The sequence below is a fragment of the Mirounga angustirostris genome, unplaced genomic scaffold (assembly GCF_029215605.1).
Source record: "Mirounga angustirostris isolate CCGP_5_RB_7025 unplaced genomic scaffold, mMirAng1.0.hap1 SCAF_4, whole genome shotgun sequence".
Classification (NCBI taxonomy): Eukaryota; Metazoa; Chordata; class Mammalia; order Carnivora; family Phocidae; genus Mirounga; species Mirounga angustirostris.
In genome coordinates, this window is record NW_026991712.1 from 178,659,880 (window position 1) to 178,680,446 (window position 20,567).

At 58.6% G+C, this 20,567-nt stretch overlaps 2 protein-coding genes across 6 annotated transcripts in view; one reads left to right on the forward strand and one right to left on the reverse strand.

Moving 5' to 3' along the window:
- ZBTB17 (zinc finger and BTB domain containing 17) overlaps window positions 1–7,074 on the forward strand; it is a 31,591-nt gene extending 24,517 nt beyond the window's left edge. For 3 of the 4 annotated variants that reach the window (XM_045898625.3, XM_045898624.3, XM_054513123.2), the window contains 13 exons: window positions 931–1,119; window positions 1,752–1,892; window positions 2,209–2,334; window positions 2,845–3,077; window positions 3,160–3,302; window positions 3,404–3,704; window positions 3,932–4,019; window positions 4,108–4,224; window positions 4,318–4,438; window positions 4,710–4,840; window positions 5,153–5,362; window positions 5,478–5,567; window positions 5,655–6,202. In XM_045898625.3, the coding sequence (XP_045754581.1) occupies window positions 931–1,119; window positions 1,752–1,892; window positions 2,209–2,334; window positions 2,845–3,077; window positions 3,160–3,302; window positions 3,404–3,704; window positions 3,932–4,019; window positions 4,108–4,224; window positions 4,318–4,438; window positions 4,710–4,840; window positions 5,153–5,362; window positions 5,478–5,567; window positions 5,655–5,938 (2,174 nt within the window). In that variant the 3' untranslated portion in view covers window positions 5,939–6,202. Of the gene's footprint in view, window positions 1–930; window positions 1,120–1,751; window positions 1,893–2,208; window positions 2,335–2,844; window positions 3,078–3,159; window positions 3,303–3,403; window positions 3,705–3,931; window positions 4,020–4,107; window positions 4,225–4,317; window positions 4,439–4,709; window positions 4,841–5,152; window positions 5,363–5,477; window positions 5,568–5,654; window positions 6,203–6,337 lie in introns of those variants that run through there. The other variant, XM_045898626.2, reaches the window with a different exon arrangement.
- Window positions 7,075–7,295: 221 nt separating this feature from the next.
- SPEN (spen family transcriptional repressor) overlaps window positions 7,296–20,567 on the reverse strand; it is a 103,400-nt gene continuing 90,128 nt past the window's right edge. For both annotated transcript variants that reach the window (XM_045898619.3, XM_045898620.3), the window contains 5 exons: window positions 10,642–18,778; window positions 9,724–10,224; window positions 9,364–9,558; window positions 8,929–9,087; window positions 7,296–8,497 (listed from right to left, as the gene is read on the reverse strand). In XM_045898619.3, coding sequence (XP_045754575.1) covers window positions 8,366–8,497; window positions 8,929–9,087; window positions 9,364–9,558; window positions 9,724–10,224; window positions 10,642–18,778 — 9,124 coding nt within the window. In that variant the 3' untranslated portion in view covers window positions 7,296–8,365. The remainder of the gene's footprint in view (window positions 8,498–8,928; window positions 9,088–9,363; window positions 9,559–9,723; window positions 10,225–10,641; window positions 18,779–20,567) is intronic.

Sequence of the window (20,567 nt, forward strand, 5' to 3'; positions counted from 1 at the left end):
GGCTCTGTGCCACGCAAGGCCCTCCTGACGTTCCTGACACGGCCCCCACCCTCCTGGGGGTGGCACCTTGGAGCTGAGGGGTGCGCCAGGCCTCCCACATGGGCCCCAGGCCACGAGTGTGTGGGCATCGAGTTCCTTCCACATTTGGGGGGGCCTGTTTTGACTGGGAGCTGGGTGGTAAGAAGAGAACTGACAGGAAGGGCCCGTGGCAAGCTCTGGGCCGGAGTGCATGCAGGACCGGCTCGGGAGGGGCAGAGAACAGCGGTGCTCTTCCCAGCCCCCGACCCTTTCCCGTGGCCCAGTCCGTCCTGAACCCCTACCCTCGTGCTAACCATGATGGGGATGGCCACGGTTGGGGCTCGGAGGGGTGTCGGGAAGACCTGGGGATTGAGAAGGAACTGGTCCTAGATTTGGCTCCTAACCCAGAATGGCGGACCTGCCATGAGAAGGTCAGGGCGAGGTGGTGGTCCCCCGGTTTACGGATATGGAAACTGAGACCCAGAGAGGTCAGGTGACTGGCCTGGAGGTCGGATGCGTTTTGGCAGAGCCCTCATGAAAGCCAGTGCTGACACCCTCTTAGAGTGTCCTGCGGTGGTGGGGTGTGGTGGCCGAGTGGTGGAGAGTATACCGGGGGGGGGGGGGGGAGTTCACACCGCTGTCCTCGTGCAGAGTGGGCATTCACACCCCGTCCTCCGTGTCGAGTGAGCATTCACACCCCTGTCCTCCGTGCAGGGCAGCTGTCACCCCCTCTGGCCTCTGTGGGGGTACTTCATTTCAGAGGCTGTGGTCTGGGCGCCAGTATGGGGGGGGTGCTGGTGGCCTGCCACTCTGCTTTTCACAGATCCCCGGGTCCTGCTGCCGAGTGGGGCAGCTGAGCCGGCGGCCAGTGCCTTGAGGTGGGTCCGTGATGGCCTTCTGTGTCCTTGGCAGGCCTGGGGCAGGTGCTGGAGTTCATGTACACGGCCAAGCTGAGCCTGAGCTCCGAGAACGTGGACGATGTGCTGGCCGTGGCCAGCTTCCTGCAAATGCAGGACATCATCACGGCCTGCCATGCCCTCAAGTCACTGGCTGAGCCGGCCGCCAGCCCTGGGGAGAATACGGTGGCCTCGGCCACGGAAGGTAAGAGTCTTGGTAGGCTGTTCCTGAGCAGGCGGCTTTGGATGGGGTGTTGCCTCTTACTCTCCCTTTCCTCTCTCTGGGCCTCAGTTTCCTTACCCGGCGTTGCCTGCACCGTGGGGTGCTAGTAAGTCTCAGGAAAGCCTTCCGAGGGGCCCGTCCGCCTACCCCTTCCCCACCTTTTATCCGCTTGCTTTGTGCTCTGCTGCCCCAGAGAGCTGGGGGCGTGCCTGGCCCAGGCCTCTGCACACGGGGGTCGCTCCTCCGGCTGCCCTTCCCCTCTCGTGCCCTTCCTCCTGATGCCGGCTACGGGCCAGATTCTCATGGTACCCTTTGCAGAGAACCCCATTCCCTTCCGAAGCGCTGACTCTGAGCAGCGACTTTGTTTTGCGTGTGGGGTGTGCTCCCCGACCGGTGTGGGCGCCCCCACGGAAGCGGCACCGGGACTGTTGATCCTGGGCCCAGGCGGCCGCCGGGCGTGTGCAGTAGATGCCTGGGGAGACAGACTGGCAAGCCACTACGTAGATGTATCCCCAGGGAGGATCTGGAAGAGCTACCAAGTACTGGGCCACCTCACCCCTCGAGGTGATGGGCACGTGACGGGAAATGGCAGGTCTGTCCTGTACCATCTGCAGGAGGAGACAAGAGAGCCAAAGAGGAGAAGGTGGCTGCCCCCACGCTGGGTGAGCTGGACCCTGGCGGCAGCGGTCCGCCCACAGGCCCAGGCCGGGAGCCCAAAGAGGAGCGGGGCGGCCAGGCCGAGAGCACGGCCAGCGGTGAGTTACGGCACCGAGGACCTGTCTGGCCGTCCCAGCCCGTCCCGGCAGCCCGGGCCCCAGTGCAGCGAGCGCCTCCCTCGGGAGGCTCCTGGGGCCGGGAGGCGGGAGTGGGGGGCCCAGCAGCCACACCCCTTGAGCTCTGGTTACCCAGACTGACGCGTTGTTCGCTCTGGGGCGCCTGTTGCAGCCAGAGCAGAGGCCCAGGCAGCCTGCGTTTGGGGCCTCAGCCGCTCCCGGGGGCTGGTGCAGGAGAGCCTTCCGCCCCGGACGGCAGGCCCTAACCCAGCCTCGCGTGTTCCCACACCACACCCAGGGGCCGAGCAGACGGAGAAGGCTGATGCCCCCCGGGAGCCACCCCCCGTGGAGCCCAAGCCCGACCCCACGAGCAGCATGGCCGCTGCCGAGGCCGAGGCCGCCTTGTCAGAGAGCTCCGAGCAAGGTACCCTGCCCCTCCCCTGGGGCCCAGCCAGCCGGCACTCACGCCCCCCAGCGTCCCTCCTGCACCCCTCCAGTGGATCCCCCCATGAGTTCGCTTTAGCTTTGGGCCCAAGGCATCTTTCCATTCTCGAAATCTGGCCTCTTTTTCTTGGGGACGCACCGGCCGTGCTTCTGCTGGCCTGGGAGTGTTGCTGGGCCAGTGCCGAGCGCCAGTAGGGAGCCCCTCACCCCACGCACCCACCGCGGAGCAGGTCCCGAGCCCCCGGGGGACACTGGCCCACGGCCCCCTCCGAGCAGCGGACGGCTGGGGTGGGGGGGGCCCTCTCCCCGGCCGGCGCCTGGCAGGCTTGTCTGCGGCTGCGGGACCGAGCGGGGCCCTGCGGGGAGCCCATGCCCTGAGGGCAGCGGAGCCCAGACCTCCGCCTCGGCCTTCGCTGGCTCTGAGGTCGCGGCCTGCAGAGGCCCCTTGTCGCCCTCCCAAGCGCCTCAGTGCCTGCCCTTCTCGCGGCAGAAATGGAGGTGGAGCCGGCCAGGAAAGGAGAGGAGCGGGACGAGGAGGGCGCGGCGGAGGTCAAGGAAGAGGGGCCGCCGCTGGAGAAGGGGGAGGCCCCCGAGGAGAGCGAGGAGTCGGCCAGCACGGACTCCGGCCACGAGCTGGGCGCCGAGGCCCGGGGCCTGCGCTCGGGCACCTACGGCGACCGCACGGAGTCCAAGGCCTACGGCTCGGTCATCCACAAGTGCGAGGTGCAGCCCTCCCCGCGCCCCCGGCTCCCCGCCCCCCCCACCCCCGCCGGCTCCCTGACGCCCCGCCCCCCCGCCCCCGCAGGACTGCGGGAAGGAGTTCACGCACACCGGCAACTTCAAGCGGCACATCCGCATCCACACGGGCGAGAAGCCCTTCTCGTGCCGCGAGTGCAGCAAGGCCTTCTCGGACCCGGCTGCGTGCAAGGCCCACGAGAAGACTCACAGGTACGCGCCCCCCCGCCCCCCGCCCGCCCGCCCGCCCGCCGCGGGGCCCGGCCTCTGGGAGCCCAGCGACGCTCCCCGCCCTGTCGCCCTGTCGCCCCCAGCCCGCTGAAGCCGTACGGCTGCGAGGAGTGCGGCAAGAGCTACCGGCTCATCAGCCTGCTGAACCTGCACAAGAAGCGGCACTCGGGCGAGGCGCGCTACCGCTGCGAGGACTGCGGGAAGCTCTTCACCACGTCGGGCAACCTGAAGCGCCACCAGCTGGTGCACAGCGGCGAGAAGCCCTACCAGTGCGAGTACTGCGGGCGCTCCTTCTCCGACCCCACGTCCAAGATGCGCCACCTGGAGACCCACGACACCGACAAGGAGCACAAGTGCCCCCACTGCGACAAGAAGTTCAACCAGGTGCGCGCGCCCCCGCGGACACGGCGGGGAGGGCCCCCAAAGAGCTGGGGTGGGGAGGTGGTTCCCCCTTTCCGCTGCCGGGACCCGGAACATGCCGCCGGCCCCGAGGAAAGCTGGAGCTCCGTTCAGGGCCCGCGGGGGGCGGGGCTGAGCGTCCCTTGTTCCCGGGGAGGGGCCGCCGAGGCCACGTTCCCCCGGTGGCCCTTCTGACCCCGGCCTGGGCACAGGTGGGGAATCTGAAGGCCCACCTGAAGATCCACATCGCCGACGGGCCCCTGAAGTGCAGGGAGTGTGGCAAGCAGTTCACCACCTCAGGTAGGCCCCGCGCCCGCGCTTCCCCCCCCGCCCCCCCCCGGCGGCGCCTCACGCCCCCCCCGCCCCCCCCCCCCGCGTCTCGCCACAGGGAACCTCAAGCGGCACCTCCGGATCCACAGCGGGGAGAAGCCGTACGTGTGCGTCCACTGCCAGCGGCAGTTCGCCGACCCCGGCGCCCTGCAGCGGCACGTGCGCATCCACACTGGTGGGTGCTCGGCCCGGGGCCGGGGGGGGTGGGGGTGGGGGGGGGTGCGGGGCGGGGCTGGTGCCGACGCCTTCTCCTGCCCCCCGGCCCCAGGCGAGAAGCCGTGCCAGTGCGTGATGTGCGGCAAGGCCTTCACCCAGGCCAGCTCCCTGATCGCGCACGTGCGCCAGCACACCGGGGAGAAGCCCTACGTCTGCGAGCGCTGCGGCAAGAGGTCCTGGCCCTCCCCCCCCCCGCCCCCGCCCCCGCCCCCCGCACGCCCCGGGCCCCACGGGGGTCCCTGGCAGCCCGCTCGCTCGGGGAAGGGGGTCAGGAACCGAACCTAGAGCTCGCTTGGCAGCGGCCCGGCTGCCGCCCGGCCCAGGCACAGGTCCCCAGGTCCGCCCCGATCCAGAAGAGGAGGCAGGAGGCCCCCGCCCAGCCCCCCGCCCCCCCACCTCGGGGCCGGGCAGTTCGGTGCCAGCCGCTTGCTCTGCGCGCCGCAGATTCGTCCAGTCCAGCCAGCTGGCCAATCACATTCGCCACCACGACAACATTCGTCCTCACAAGTGCAGCGTGTGCAGCAAGGCCTTCGTGAACGTGGGGGACCTGTCCAAGCACATCATCATCCACACCGGTGAGCTGGTGCCCGCCTGCCCCATCCGGCCGTGTTCTTGGGGGCGGGGCTGGTGGGAAGGGAGGTGCCTGCAGATCCCAGCCTTGGGTGCCAGTCCTTGCCGCAGGGGACCTGGGAGGTCCAGTTCCAATGAGGACCCCATTTTCCTAGTTTCCTGAAGGTGCGGTGGCCACTGGAGGCTTCCGCGCAGCCCTGGTGCTGCCCCAGAGCACTTGCTGCTGGAAAGGACAGGGTTTTGGGGGAAGCTGGAGGCCACTGAGGTCCTCCCCCCCCCCCCCCAACGGCAGGCGAGAACCTTGCCTTCCCCCCCAGGAGAGAAGCCTTACCTGTGTGACAAGTGCGGTCGCGGCTTCAACCGGGTGGACAACCTGCGTTCCCACGTGAAGACTGTGCACCAGGGCAAGGCGGGCATCAAAATCCTGGAGCCCGAGGAGGGGAGTGAGGTCAGCGTGGTCACCGTGGATGACATGGTCACGCTGGCCACCGAGGCACTGGCGGCAACGGCCGTCACTCAGCTCACAGGTGCGGGCTGCGGGCAGCAGGGGGTGGTCACGGGCAGCTGGCCTCCGCGGTGGCTGCGACGGGGCAGGCGCCTGAGGCCTGAGGCCCTGCGGACTCCGCCCGCCTTTGCCCGCAGTGGTACCAGTGGGGGCCGCGGTGACCGCCGACGAGACGGAAGTACTTAAGGCCGAGATCAGCAAAGCCGTGAAGCAAGTCCAGGAGGAAGGTGAGAGGGGCCGGGCCGCCCGGAGGGTGAACACGGGTGGACCCCGAGGGCCGTCCCCATCCTGACCACGGCCCCCACCTCCCACAGACCCCAACACCCACATCCTCTACGCCTGTGACTCCTGTGGGGACAAGTTCCTGGACGCGAACAGCCTCGCGCAGCACGTGCGGATCCACACGGCCCAGGCACTGGTCATGTTCCAGACGGACGCGGACTTCTACCAGCAGTACGGGCCGGGCAGCGCGTGGCCGGCCGGGCAGGTGCTGCAGGCTGGGGAGCTGGTCTTCCGCCCTCGGGACGGGGCCGATGGCCAGCCCGCTCTGGCAGAGACGCCCCCCACAGCCCCTGAATGTCCACCGCCTGCGGAGTGAGCGGGCGTCCCTCCTTGTGACTGTTTATTTAAGGATGGCCGGCACCCTAGATCTGAGACGGGTGGCCCCGTTCCCTAGAGAGAATAAATTCGATTATTTTCTAACGCTGCCTATAGCTCCCTGTGGGGGTGGGGCGGGGAGCTGGCAGAGCTGTGGCCGAAGCCACGGAAGGGCTGCCCCTCCCAGGCACCAGCCGGCACCGACCTGTTCCTTGGCCAAGCGGCCAGGCTGTCCCTCCCGCAGAGTGGGACTGGTGCCTCTGGACCGGTCTAGGAAAAAAAAGCTGGCTTCCTTGTCCGGAGTCGGGGTGTGGGCGGCACGCTTGGGGCCAGAGAGACCGTGGCTCTGTGCACCCCATCCCCTCATCCAGTCTCCCCCTTGGGCTTCTCACCTGTTCAGCTTCAGGACCTGCGCTCCCCTCTCCGCCGTGGAGCACAGCTGTGACCCTGCTCCCCCTCTGCCCAGTTGGGTTGGCTTACCAGGATCCAGGCACCCCAGAGAGAGCCCAGCTCAGAAGCCCGTTCAGCCAGAGCGGCAAGGTAGGCAGAGAGCCAGGCCCAGCGGGCCACGGGCCCAGCTCTGTTGGGCTTGGGGAAGCAGGAGGGCTCCCCCCTCACTTCACAGGATCAAGGCCGAGCCAGTGCCCCACTCTTTCGGGAACATTTATTTGCCCTCAACCGATGGAGTCTACGACCAGGCTGAGGGTCAGAAACGCGTGGCCAGGGGCTTTGATGGGGGGAGGTGGGGGACACGGCCAGCAGGGGCCGTAGAACAGCTCATCCTTACCCTCCTCAGGAGGGAGAGCGGATGCCGTCCCTGCCCCTCTACAGTTTGCTCCGAGCAGTTGTAATCCCTCCCTCAGAGATGGCGCCACCTCCTCACTCCGAGAGCCCCGTGATTCTCTCAAGTGAGACCATCAACTCTGTGGTCCTGTCCCCACACCCCGCCTCCCCAGCTTCTAGTGGGTCCAGCTGCAGGGGGAGCCGGGCCCAGTCGCCCCACCCTCCTTGCTGGCGCCGGGGCAGGCCTGAAGGAGGAAGGGGCGAGAGACGAGACACCAAAGTTTGCCTACGAGGTTTCAGTTTGCCTGGTGGGTGGTTCCCCCGGCCCCCTCCTCACCCCCCCCCCAATCCAACTTTGAAGTGCCTTCCACGTTACCCGAGAACAAATAAGTTCGGTCTGTGGCAGAAACCTCTTTTGTACAAGATAACATGATGCTTGGGGAGGATTAAGTGGCAGGAAGGGAGCAGGTCCCATGGACAGACTGGGGGAGGGAAACAAGCGGGATGAGAGCCAGCTGTTCCCATAAGCAAAGGACCCTTGGTCCTCCCAAGTGACAGTCACATCCACACTTGACGTGTTTTGTATTTTTTAATAAAGTTTGTAATCCAATGGACACACAAAACAAAACTGCGCTGAGAAAACCAGTTTCATAAATTAATAAGTGTTAGGAAGTTGGGGGGGGGAAGAGGTCAAGGTAACAGGAAGGGGGGAAGCCAGTCTTTTTTGTACAGTCTTTTTGTGTGTGTGACACTTCCAAATCGCGGGGGCAGGGCCCGTGCTGTAACGAAGCGCACTTATACAAATGAGTGACAATACAAAGTCTGAGTATGAAAATAAGATTCTTCTCTGAAAACACATTTTTGGCACAGATTAAAAAAAATGTATGTCAGGGGAATTTGATTTTTTTTTAAGTCGGTATTATATATATTTATATATATTATATATTTATATGTACACACATCCCAAGTTCCGCATATCCCACCAGGAAAGAGAATCCTCCTGTCTGCTCTTTTTCGATTGTAAACTATACATCCGGGTGAATCAAAGATGGTGGCGGCAGGAGAACTGAGAAAGGTGACACATTCAAATGAACAAGGGGAAGGGCGGGGTGGGGACAAAACAACCCAATGAAATGTTCCTTGACCCCAGTGTTCCGGCAGAAACCTGATGTCCTGCGCTCGAGTCCTCGATGTGTGTGTTTCAGGTCCACCAAGACATCCAGAGTGTCACAGCCTGTCTTCACTGTGCAAAAGTCCAAGTCACAAAAGTCCAAGTCACTAATTTAGTGCAAAGGCAGTTCTGTTCTGTTTCTTAAAAACAAAAACAAAAAATTAATTCCACTGCCCAGTTCCTTTTCTCCAAAAAGAGGAGAGAGAAACCCAGCCCCAAGGTGTCTGCAGAGTCCATCGGGTGGTGGTCTGTCCTCGGGCTAAATGTCATGTAAACACACAGGTAGCAGCACCACTGCCCAGAGGGGTCTGCCCCCCTGAGCCTGGGGGGGAGCGGGCTCGAGGGCAAGGCTGGCGGCTGGCAGTGGAGGATGTCCCCTTCGGCAGCTGCTTCCTCCACGTGACTGGGGGGTCCTGGGTTTACTTTCCGCTGCAGAGCCTCGGGGAGATACACCGAGTGGCGGCCATCAGTGGCTCACACGGAGGCGATGACAATCATGAGGTGGGGAGAAATGTTGGAGACGCTGGCAAGGAGGTCGGGGGCCAGACGGGACAGGTGGCTCTCGGAGAACTCGCAGGGCGGGAAGATCTGCAGCACATAGGCGGGCTGGGGGGGGGGGGGGGACGAGAGAGAAGAGTGGGATCCCCTGTCTCCACATCAGCCACCCCACTGCCATTCTTAAACATTCCCAACTGGGGGCCCAACACACCGAGCTCGGGTGAGTCCGTTTCCCCATCAGCTAATGCCCCCGGGACTGTCCACCAGGAAGAACCTAGGTGTCCGCAAACTAGCCACCTGAACGACCCTCCAGGGGAGCCTCCGCAGCCCGGAGCTGAAAACCTCTGTGGTCTCAGCGGTCCCGCCCTGGGTTAGCTCCAGGATGGGCCACGGGGGCCCCACCTCTACACTCCGCTCGAGTCCTCTATCCAAAACGCCCTTCTGCCCACCTCGGAGAAACCTCTGGACTCCTCGGAGTCGGCACTGGTAGCCCGATTAGACGGCTGACCAGCCTGACCACGTGTGGACAGCGGGCTGACCTGATTGGAGCCAGGGTTGGGAACGTTGATGATCCCTGCCGCCTGCTTGGCCTGCAGATAGGTGATGAAGGCCGCCTTGAGGGACTCGGTCTGGCTCACGACGTCCTCCTGGTCACGGCCGCAGGGCAGAGCCAGCAGCAGACAGTAATCTGTCTCCACCTGTGGAGACAGCAGCAGCTGTCGGTCATCCGGGGCCTCCCCTCAGGACAGTGGCCCCGTGTGGAGGCCTGTCCGACCAGGGGTTCGGCTGCGGAGTCCACAAAAGACCCCCCACCCCCACCCCCGACCTTAAAGTCCACCCTATTTGTTGACTGAAAAAAAAACGGTTTCTGAGCCTAGAGGCATTTTACACCCCCGCCGGCGACAGAACGTGCGGGGCAAGCCACGTCCTCCCTCATGGGCAGGGCAGTCGCTCGCCTGGGCCCCGAAGCTCACCGTCATCCTCCGGGCAACCCCTTCCAGCTGCGAGGCCTCCAGCCGCATCCTCTGGGCGATCCTCAGCGGGGGGCCTCCTTCCGACAGGGGCAGAGACCGATGGGCCAGAACATTGTTGCCAGAGACAAAGTGGAGCTGCACGGCAGCCGTGTCGTTCTTGAGGGCCAGCAGGCCCTGCCACACGATGGGGTACTTCTGCTCTCGGGGAGACAGACAGGAAGTTAAGCTCCCGGCTGCAGAGCAGAGCCATGCTGGACATGGCCCCAGACAACAGCTTACTGGTCTAAGTGGGGACCTTAGGACCTTCAACACAGCGCAAAGCTCGGAGGGGAGCCGGGGAGGCCCCCTGCCCAGGCTTACCTTCAGGAGCTGGACCATATCCACAGGCCTCTGGGAAGTCAAGTGTGGAGAAGAATCTGGTTTGGGAGCGGGCTGGGCTTCGGTGTGCGTCAGAGCCAGTCCTGGAGGGGTGCTGGGGCTTGAGGTTGTGGGGACAAACAACGGCTGCTTCGGGGCAGCCTGAGCAGGGAGAGGGGCCGGGAGGTCAGGCTTCATGGAGACGGACACGGGGGAGGGGTAGGAGGTCTGGCTGGTTTCTGCCTGCGCCCTCTGAACCTGGGCATGAGGCTCGGCTGGCCTGGTTGCAGGTACGGTTGGGAGGCGAGGCTGTTCTACTCCTGTCTGGGTCCCCTTCGCCTCCTGGGACACCTGAGGCATCTTGCTGCTTGGTGGCTGGCCCGGCTGGCCGAGCTGGGAGGGCTGCGTGGGCTGGGCAGGCTGTGCGGACTGCACGGGCTGGGCAGGCTGTGTAGACTGTGCAGGCTGAGGGGGCTGCAAGGGCTCACCTTCAGGAGCTGGGCCCTAGAGTTCAGCAGGGGAGAGAGGAACGGAGAGGAGAGCGTGTTACCCCCGGCACCCTGCCCACCGCCCCCCACCCCCACCCCACTCCCCAGCCATGGGCTCCCGGGCAGGGTCAGCTGCAGGCACCCCCTGGAAGTCAGGCCCACAGCAGTGATCCTCTCGGGCACTCAGCATTGAGGGTTGCAGGGAGAGGTCACCCGCTCACTCTCCCCCACACCCCTGCAAGGAGGCACCGCCCCCCATCAGGTCCCCCCAGAGAGCGCCTTCCCGGGTCTCGGCCCTCTGCACGGTGATCGAATTCCCTCACCCTGCAATTTGGGGAGCGCCTCTTTAAACTCACAGAAAGGGCGACACGTGTCCAGGCCGGCGCTGGTGCCCCGACCAGCGCAGGGGGCGACGCGGCGGCGCGGCACTCACCTGAGCGGCAGCCTTGGTCCGAGGAGGTAGACCGATGGAGGCGGCGGCCGGAAACTGAGTGTGCGTGAGCTGAGCGGGGCCGTGGTAGGTGCGGATGTCTCCGTACCTGTACTCCTGGAACAGCTCCCCACTGGAGTGCACGATCTGCACGCCGTGCGTCACCACCACAGGTGGGGTCAGAGGCAGCCCCTGCAGCTGGTTGCTGGGGGTGACCGTGAGGATGCGGGCCTCCCCGTGGGGCGCGGGGGCCGGGGCCGCTTTGGCTTCCGCCGTCTTGGCCGCGTCTTTCCCGGGCTGCTGCGGGACCTTGCTGGCCGGCGGCCCCTTCACCACCCCGTCTGCCGCCCGGGGCTGCTCGCTGACCGCCGTCACGTGCGGGTGCACCATGATCCTCACGTCCCGGGGCACGGTGTAGGGGTGCAGTCGGTACTCGGACTGCATGACCAGCACCTCCGACTGCACGGGGGCCGCAGCCCGAGCAACAGGGAGGTGATAATGCACTTCTTCCTCCGGAGGGTGCTGGGGGGCCAGGGCCGGCACACCAGCCGCGGCCGGCTGCGGTGTGCCCGCACGCTGCGGGGCCCTGACCTCTATCTGCTGGGGCTGCAGAGGGGCCCGCGGCGAGTGAAGCGTCTCCGGCCGGATGCTGTAGGTGATGCTGGGCAGCGTGGGCGTGTTCATTCTCACCTCGCCCTGGGACAGGTGGCTAAGGGACACGGTCTGGGTGATGCTGTGGGGCGGCATGATGACAGACTGCTCCGGGTGTATGCTGGAGATGAACTGAGGCACAGGAATGCCTGCCGCCAGCATGACCGTGGCATTAGTGGAGAGCGCCGTGGACGTGGTGCTGCTGGGGTGGCACGCTCTCGGGAACGGGGACGGAGCAGGCCCACTGGGTCGAGGAGAATGTGCATCTGGCTTTGTGGCTGCCAAATGGGAGACCGTTCGATCTGTCGGGGTGCTGGGCCCCGAGGCAACGTGGTTCACTTCTGCAGGCAGCTTGCTGGGCAGAGCAGGAGGGTGGTGGGGATTGAGAGCGGACCCCAGATTCGCTGGCTGGAGGACCTTGGTCTCTATTTTGAGGGTGACGGGGTCAGCAAGCTTTTTATTAGTGGTGACGATGCTTGGGGTGAGGACCAGCTGGTTGTGAACCAGCACTGGGGGCGTGTTTATGCCCTGGGTGAGAACCTTCACCGTACCACCCTGGGTGACAGGTGCGGACACGGAGAGGTGGATGGGCTCGGGCTTCTCCAGGGACGGACGGTCAGCCTTCACGGATGAAATCACGGGAGACGCGTTATACGTCTGGGCAGTCAGTACCAGAGTCGAGTGAGTGGCCACGTTGGCAAAGCCCGAAGGAGGCTGGGGGCCCTTGGGCGAAGGCTGTGACGGGGCCACAGAATCAGGCTTGACCTGGGACTTGGACACCGACTGCTGGAATTCGATGTCCATGGCACTGGCCGGGGGGATCTGGCTGATCTTGGCGCTGATCCGCTGCGGGCCTTCCGTCTTCTGCCCCGAGTAGCTCAGCAGCACGACCCCTTCAGACGTGTTCACACGCAGCCCAGCGCCAGAGCCCGCGTCTGCCGGGCGGTCGTCGATCACAGACATAGACCCTGGGTGGAACCGACTGTTCTCGTTAGCGCTGGGTCTGGGCTTGCCCTTTGCCGACGGCGTCACCACCGCGCCTGCCGCCGTCACCGCGCCTGTGCTGGTGGCGGTCGCGCTGCCAGAGGCGGCAGTCACTGTGCCCGCTGTGACGGTCACCGCGCCCGCAGTCATGGCGCCCGCGGCGGCGGCATTCACCGTGCCCGCGGCGGCGTTCACCGGGGCGGCGAGCACGTTCACCGGCCCCGTGAGAACATTCACCGGCCCCTTGAGGACGTTCACGGGGCCGGCAGGAGTGTTCACCAGGCCTTTCAGAGTGGCCACTGAGCCCTTCACGGGGCCCTTCAGGGCATTCACGGGGCCGGTCAGGGCGTTCACGGGGACCAAGGAGACGTTCACCAGGCCCGTCAGAGCACTCACCAGGCCAGTCAGGGTTTGAGGAGCTGGCTTTGCCAGAGTTATCTTTTGTGAGTTCTCCAAATCGATGCTCACGGGCATCCGGCTAATCACAGAAGTAATTTTGGGAGCAATGACTGGAGCCACCTTTTCCTTTTCTGCGGCTACTGGAACCTCTGGGGCCTGTGTGTCAGAGGTGTTGGGTGCTGGAGCTGCTGGTTTCTCTTCTAAAGGTGGCTTTTTGGGCTCAACTGGAGGCAGGGGCGGTGCCTCATGCAGGCAAGGGGCAGCGCTGACAGGCTCCGCAATGGCGGCCGTGACACTCGTGGAAGTGATGCCAGTGGCGGAGACGTATTTGGGGTCCATAAGGATCTTCCTCAGTGTACTGGAGCTGGTGTCAATGTCGGAAGCTTTTGTGTCTGGGGGAAGAGCTGGAGACGGGGTAGACTGAGCCCGAGGCTCCTCCTGCCTGGTGATCCACTCGGTGACCTTAGCAGGGGGGCTCTGGTGTGGGGCCCCCCCAGAGGCAACAGGGGGTGGGAGCTTTGCTGCAGTTACCGAAGGGATCGTGGGGGTGGGGGTGCTTGAGTCACTGGGTGGGGTCACGGGGTCACTTTCAATGATGGAATGCACCTTGAATCTGGCTTGAGGTTCATCCTCCACTGGTGCTGGCTGGGAGGGAGGGGGAAGGTCTGGGAGCGCAGGCACTCTGGTGGGAGTCTCCTCTTCAACGCCGCTTTCTTGGGGCAGATTCTCAACGGATGGAGTCTCGCTTGGGTCCGAAGCACAGGACTCAGGCGGAGTGGACTGGGGCTTTTCTCTCTGCTGCTCTTCCTGTGGAGTTTCTGGGGGTGGCACTGCCGTCCCCTCATCTGTAGCAGGACTCTTGCATTGAACTTGGTCAGGTTCAGGGATGTGGGTCTCTGCAGTGCCCCCTGGTTTCTTATTTGTATTCCGTTTGCGACGTGATCGACTTGACTTCTGGCGGCCTTTCTCTTTCCGAGCAAGAGTGACTTCTGCTTCTTTTGAGCCTTTGGCTTCTGGCACTGGCTGGGAGGTCCCGCTGCTGTTCCCCCCAGCTTCCTTGGTATCTGCTGGGTCTGCTGAGGGGTCAGGGGCACTGGCTGGTGGTCCAGAAGATTCTGTAGCAGCTTCGGTCTCCAAGATGCCAGACACGGCCTCATCGGTCTCAGGCTCCATGCCCTCCCCGGGGGGCTGCGGCGCCTGAGAGCGGGCCTGTGGATCTGTCTGGGATTCGGCGGGGTAAGGTGCCGCTGCTGGGAAATTCTCTGCCTCCCCAGAAATGTCGTTGATGATGGAGCCAATGGCTGCAGCCAGTTCTGTTTCACTTGCTTGGTGTGCTGGCTTGTCCCCGTCCTCGGTGGAGAGGCCCTCTGGCGCACCTGCGGCCGCCGCCTTGAAGGCTGCGGAGGCGGCCTCGGTGAGCTTTGCGATGTTCTCCACGGCCTGCTCCAGCTCCGTCTGCTTGGCTGACTGACTGGATTCCGGGGGCGGCGCAGAGGCAGACACACCTTCCTCCTCCTCCGCTACCTTGTCCGGAGGAGCCGGATCGCTGTTCAACTGGGATGATAAACTCCCTTCCTTCTGGGGACTCTCGCTCTTCTCGGCGGGGCCGGCCACCACCTCCGCTTCCTTCTCGCCCGCCGCCACACTTGGACTGACACCAGTGTCCACGCTTTTCAGATTTGCAGATCTGTCCACTGCTGACCTAGAGTTTCGAGATCTTCCTCTCTTTGACTTGGAGTTTTTTTCAGGGGCTGTTTTCTTCTCCACCACTTCAACTGCAGGGGCTTCTGGTGCATTTCTGTCTGTGCTCATTTCTTTTTTCTCACGTTTTTGTTCACTTCCTGCTTCTTCTTTATCAGCCTTGGATTTTGTGTTATTTTCTTTCGTGCTTCCTTGGGGACTCACCTCAGCGGCCGCTTCCAGACGTTCAGCATCTCCTTTTGGCTCATTTTTCCCCCTTTTCCCTTGTGGGCCACCAGCAGCTCCTGATTTTTGGGCTCGTGGGGACCTCCATCCCTCAGCTGGTTTGAGTGTCTCAACTGGTTCTTTCACCTCGGTCTCCTCATCTTCTTCAGCCCGACGGCGGGTTTTCGGAGGCCTCCCCCTCCTTGGGGTCGTGGGGACCGCTGCGGCCTCCTGCAGCTCTCGCTCCAGTCTCTTCCTGGTCACTCGTGGCTGCTCCATGGGCTCCTTGACGGGAGAGCGGCTCTCGTGGTCACCCATGGTTGCATAGACACTCCTCACATTCCGGCGCCTCGTTCGGCTGAGGGGCAGACTTGGTTCAGGGTGTTCTGGGTCTGCGGCTGAGTTTTTAGAAGCGGTCCTTGTAATCTTCTCTGCCTCCATCTTCAACTCTAAAAGCTTCTGTGCTTCTCCCCGAGGAGAACTGGACCGCTTAAGCTTCTCCCGGTCTATGCGCTCGCTCTTCCTGGTGACAGGCTTCTCCACGGTACTTGCTGCGGCGGCCTGAATGGGGGTCTTGGAACGCTTGCTTTTGTTTGGCTTTTTCTCTTTTGTAGCAACTGGAGGATCAACCTCAGTGTCTTCAGAAGCTTGAGGCTGGACCTCAGGGACAACTTCAGCTTTCTGATTTGCACTAGGCTCAACATTAGCAGCTGAGTTTGGCTTTTCCACTTTTGGCTCATCAGCTTCCTCAGGCTTCTGAGTTGGTTTTGAAAGTGGTTGGGTACCATCAGGTTCTGGATCTGTGGTGACCTCTACCTGGGAAAATGAGGCCCCGGGAGTTGGAGGCTTGGTGTCCAGATAAGGCAGCTGGTCAGCGGATGAGTCCTCTTCCACAGCCAACGGAGCCCCAGCAGCATCTTTACTGGTGTCCACCCCTGAGGGCAGGTCAACCTGTTGGGTCTGCTGCACAGCGGTGGCAGCCTGCTCAGACACAGGCTTCGCTTCTTCGGAGGTGGAGGCCGGCTCCCTGGGCTTCTCTTCTGTCACCAGAGGCACCTCCCCTGCTTTGTCGCTGGCTATCGTCTTCTCCAGTGACGACGACGCGGACTCTGGAACTACAGCTGTGACAGCAGGAGGCCCAATCGGAGGGGGAGTCTTCAGTTCTGACTCTTTACTCTCAGAAGCAGATTCTGGGGTCTCAGGAGGATCCTCAGTATCTTCCTGTTTCTCAACCTCTTTGGGTTTTTGGTCTTTTTCCTTTTCTTTCTGTTGCATTCGTGTGAGTTCCATAAATCTGCTATGGAAAAGAACTACTGGCTCTTGAATCAAATCGGCTGTGCTGTTTGCTCCATCAGATGTCTGCCGCCCATACAACCTACCAGAAATGAAGTCTGATTCTTCATCTTTTCTCTCTAGATGCTGCAATCGCTTGGAATCTTGTTCAAAGATTGAACTGTGTAAAAAACGAGATGCAAATAACTCTTGTCTTTCCTGCTCTTCTTCTTTATGATCATCTTTTTTATCATCCATTTTTCCTTCTGAATCAGTCCGAATTTTCTTCTTTTTCATGTACCAGGATGGAATAGGTCTTGGAGCAGAGTCAACCTTTTCTTTATCTTTGTTGTTTCGAAAATTAGCAAAACGGGAGTCCCAATCAAGGAAAGACCAATTTTCTTCTCGAGATGAAGAGAGCGATTTAGCTCTTTCAAGCAAAGCCTTGGTGTCTGGTGTGATTGTCTTATCCAATGCAAAAGAATAAAATTTGTTCCTTTCTAAAGAACTAGAGAGTCTTTCATCTCGCTCACGTAGTTTGTCTTCTCTGTCCCTCAATAAAAAAGACAGCCGAGAACTCTCATATAAAGCAGAGGCTCTGGGTGAGTGGGACTTGTGTTCACCATCTTCATCAGAATCAGAAGGCACCTCACCAGGTTCCAAGTCACGTACAGACCTCTTTCGAAGGCTCTCTCTCTTAATTATGCTATTTGGGAAACTCACGTCAAATCTGCTGGCATCTTGTTTCATTTGAGAATCCCACCGATTTAGTTCATCTTCAGAATTCAAGACAGAGAGCTTTATTTTGGCCATGTCTGCCATCTGTTCTCTCCTGCTAGAATCATAAGGATTAAACTTTAAGGACTCTTCTCTGACTGTTATGTTAGAATAGGGGAGACCTTTTTCATCTGCCTTAGGAGACCCTTTTACTGACATGAGCCTAGGGGAGCCCACAGGGTCGTCTTCCTCATGGAAGGAACCATGCCGGATACTGGGAGAGCCGCCAGTCCTTTCGGAGTCTTCACTGATTTGGCGTGAACTTCTGTAATTCCTCTCTCTCTTGGTGCAGGTATCAAAATCAATGTGGTCCATCCTCTTCTTTTTGCTGGGAGGAGAGTCATCAGTGACATCTTGGGGGGGTTTGCCTACCTCGTGAACCAGACTCCGTCTTTCATATTCATCTACATCTTTTTTAGGACTGCCAAACTTCTCAGACTTGGCAATTTCCATCTCCATCTGCTGTTTTCTACGACTCTGCTCCATTTGTTTTCGGTAACTCTGCGTGTGATCGATATCAATGCCAATTTTTTCTTCAGTATTTACTGAATGTGGTTTCTCTTGGCTTGATTTACATTCAGGTGTCTCATCACGAAGACTGCAATAGTTTTTCCTAGTATCTTCTCTCTCTGGTCCTTGATCATCTAATAACTGCAGCTGTTTGAGTTGTGGTTTTGAGGGAATGGGTTTTTTTGACTGGATTTCTTGATTTTCCACAGATTCGCATACCAGTTCTCCCAGCCTCGCTTGCAGGTCTGAGTTGGGCCTTGAGCCAGTCCCAACAGAAACACTGGCAAGCTCCTGACAGTCTTTGGGGCTGGGAACAGCATTAAGTCTGTCTAGTTTGATTTTTTTAGATTCTCGTTTAAGAATTTCTTTCCTCACAGGCTTTCTTTCTGACTCTCCTTCCCTCAGCAGAATGACATCTCTAGATGATAGGTCAGGCTGCTTTTTTAAAAGGACCCGAGCATCCTCCAACTCTGGACTACTTTTCTTGACTTCTGATTTTTGCCTTTCTGCTTTCAGATTGGAATCTGCAAAACGCCTCTTCCTTGCTTCCAGTTTCTCCAAATCTACAGCGCTGACCCCGTCAGCAGTCTGCTCTGGTTTTAGGTGCTTCCTGGGCTTAAGCCTACCTTCCTTATCTACCACTTCGATGTGGCTAGACAGTCCCTTTTCCTTTGGCACTTTCATTCGAACAGATTCCAGTTTAGACAAATCAGACTTTGTAGGCTCCGTTTGACAGACCTGAAGTTTCTGATCTAGGGCAGAAGACTTGGCATTGTCATTATCAAGCCTGGCTTTCAGCTTTTCCAAAGAAGTATGGTCAATAACTTTCCCCTCTTTCTCTTTCACTCGAGTCAAAACCACACAGGGCATGAGCTCCAGGCGGTTTTTTGCTATTCCTTCTTTGTCAGCTTTCTCTCTGCTCAATTTATTAGAACTCCTTGATTTTTCAGGGCTCTGTTCTCTCTCATTTTCTTGGTCTGTCTCTGAAGACTGAGAACTAGGGGAATGAACTTTTCCTTTTCGTTTCTGCTTTTCAGTTTTGTCCTTTTCCACTTTTTCCTTCCTTATTAAGCGTCTCTCTCTTTCCATTCTCTCAGGATCGAAAGTCCTTTCTTTATCTGTCTTTTCATTTTTAGTATAGCGTTCCAAACGAGATTTGTCAAGTTTATCATATCTTGGAGGGGAAAGTGAGCTACAGCTCCCGCTTCGGTCTGAGGATCGGCTGTAAATCCTCCTTTCAGAATCACTTGGCAACCGCTCCGACTGTGAGGGAGATGCTCCAGGACTCTGTGGGCGTCGCAAGTGCACTGGGCTCTGACTGCGCTCAATTGGCCTCCTCTCGTGGTCTCTGTCCCGGTCAGACTCAAACCTTTCACGTTCTCTCTCTCGTTCCCTTTGCCTGTAACTGTACTCCCGAATATCTTGTTCATAAGGATCATTTCTGTAATCCCTGTATTCTCGAGGATCATCATAGTATCGTGATTCATAGTAGTCTCCTTGGTAAGTTTCCCATTCTGAATAAAATTCTCTCCCTCGGGCTGGATAGTCCCGTCTGGAATCCTCAGGATATGTGCCCGGAGTACGAACATTCTCATAATATGTACGATCTTGGCTATAGTCATAAGATCCCCTTCGTTCCTCTCTACCAAATACGAAAAACAATGTATTAGTTCTTTTGTTTTCTTATCATTGACACATTAAATCACACACAAGATGACAAAGTCCTGCTTCTAAAGATCTTGGGCGCCTGAGTGGCTCAGTCAGTTAAGTGTCTGCCTTTGGCCCAGGTCATGATCCTGGGGTCCTGGGATGGAGCCTCACATCGGGCTCCCTGCTCAGTGGTGAGTCTGCTTCTCCCTCTCCCTCTGCCACTACCCCCTCCCCCGCTCATTCTCACTCTCTCTCAAATAAATCAAATCTTAAAAAAAAAAAATTTGCCACTGTTTACTCATTAGTTAGAAGTGGACCATCCAATACCATCCGTAGCCACAACCCACACGTGGCTACTGAGAACTTGAAATTTGAGATGTGAATACAGAATACACACTGGACTTGGTAGATTTAGTTTAAAAAAAAAAGAAATTCTTCAGTAACTTATTTAAATTGGTTATATGTTGAAATATTTTAGACATACTGAGTTAAATAAAATTAATTTTACCTTTTCATTTTTTACTGTGTCTACTAGGAAATTTAAAACCACAAATTTAGGTTGCATTATGTCTCTACTGGACAGCACTTCAGCCTTTTTTATTCTTTTGGTTGAGGTGTCATGACTTATAATGAGCACTAGTATTCAACAGTATCACATCCCCACATTTCTAAGTCTTTCATAATTACTTTTCTGTCAAAAGATATTATCACAACTTGGGAAACATACCCATTATAGGGAAAAACAGAATAAGTTAGCTGAAATCCTCTCACCTACGTGACCCACATGATACTGATAATACCTCTCAGTTCACAATTAAAAAAAAAACACATTGGGGGGGGCCAGTCTCCCTCGGCTATCTCCTCAATTGTAAAATGGTGGTAACCTTTCCTCATAAGGCTCTTAAGAAGATTAAATAAGATTCTGACATACTGTGAGGCACATCCTTGGCCTTCAGGAATGTTACTTTTCCCCAAGCCACCACCTGAACACAAGCTTTGTAAGAGGATTTCTCAACTGTGAAGGAACTGACCGTGGTTTTCTCTTACAGTGACCTACCCATGGGCATTCACGATAGGATTAAATGTACACACAAGAACACATCTGATGGATAAAATGAAATTCACCCGTAACACAGACCAATTCTTTCCCTTTTGCTCACTCTCCACTTCTGTCCCCTCAAGGTCATACACTCTACACAGCACTGCCATCAGCGGCTTTACTGAAACACAAAGAATTTAGAACTTAAGCCCCTAAAAGGCAGGAGCTTTTTTCGGGTCTTCTTGTAACAGTGTTTGGCTCATAGGAGGCACTCAAGTATCTGCTGGAAGAATGAACCTTAGAAAAATATGTCAAAGCTACTACTGGGTGATGCTCTATCCCACCCTCCACAGCAAATGAAGCATCTAAGACTGAACATTCAAACACTGGAAGCATTAATAAAACATTATTGTATGTATTTATACAGAAGTTCTCAGTCCAAAGAGAACATTTTATGGTACCTCTGTATTACTTTAATTGGATTCAAGATGATCTTTCTAAAGTTCCACAGGAATCAGATTCTTTGCCTAAATAATGACCAGCTACCTTAAAATAAATGTTACTAAGCATGGAACTCGGCTAATTTAATTCATTGCCAGCATAAATACGAACTCCAAAGAAGCATCTTTTCATACATAAAGGTAAACACACTGTATGCTTTCTAATATAAAGTGATTAAGACACCTAGAATGGTCACTGGCTCACTGCCCACATTAACAGTAGGCTTGGGGCGCCTGGGTGG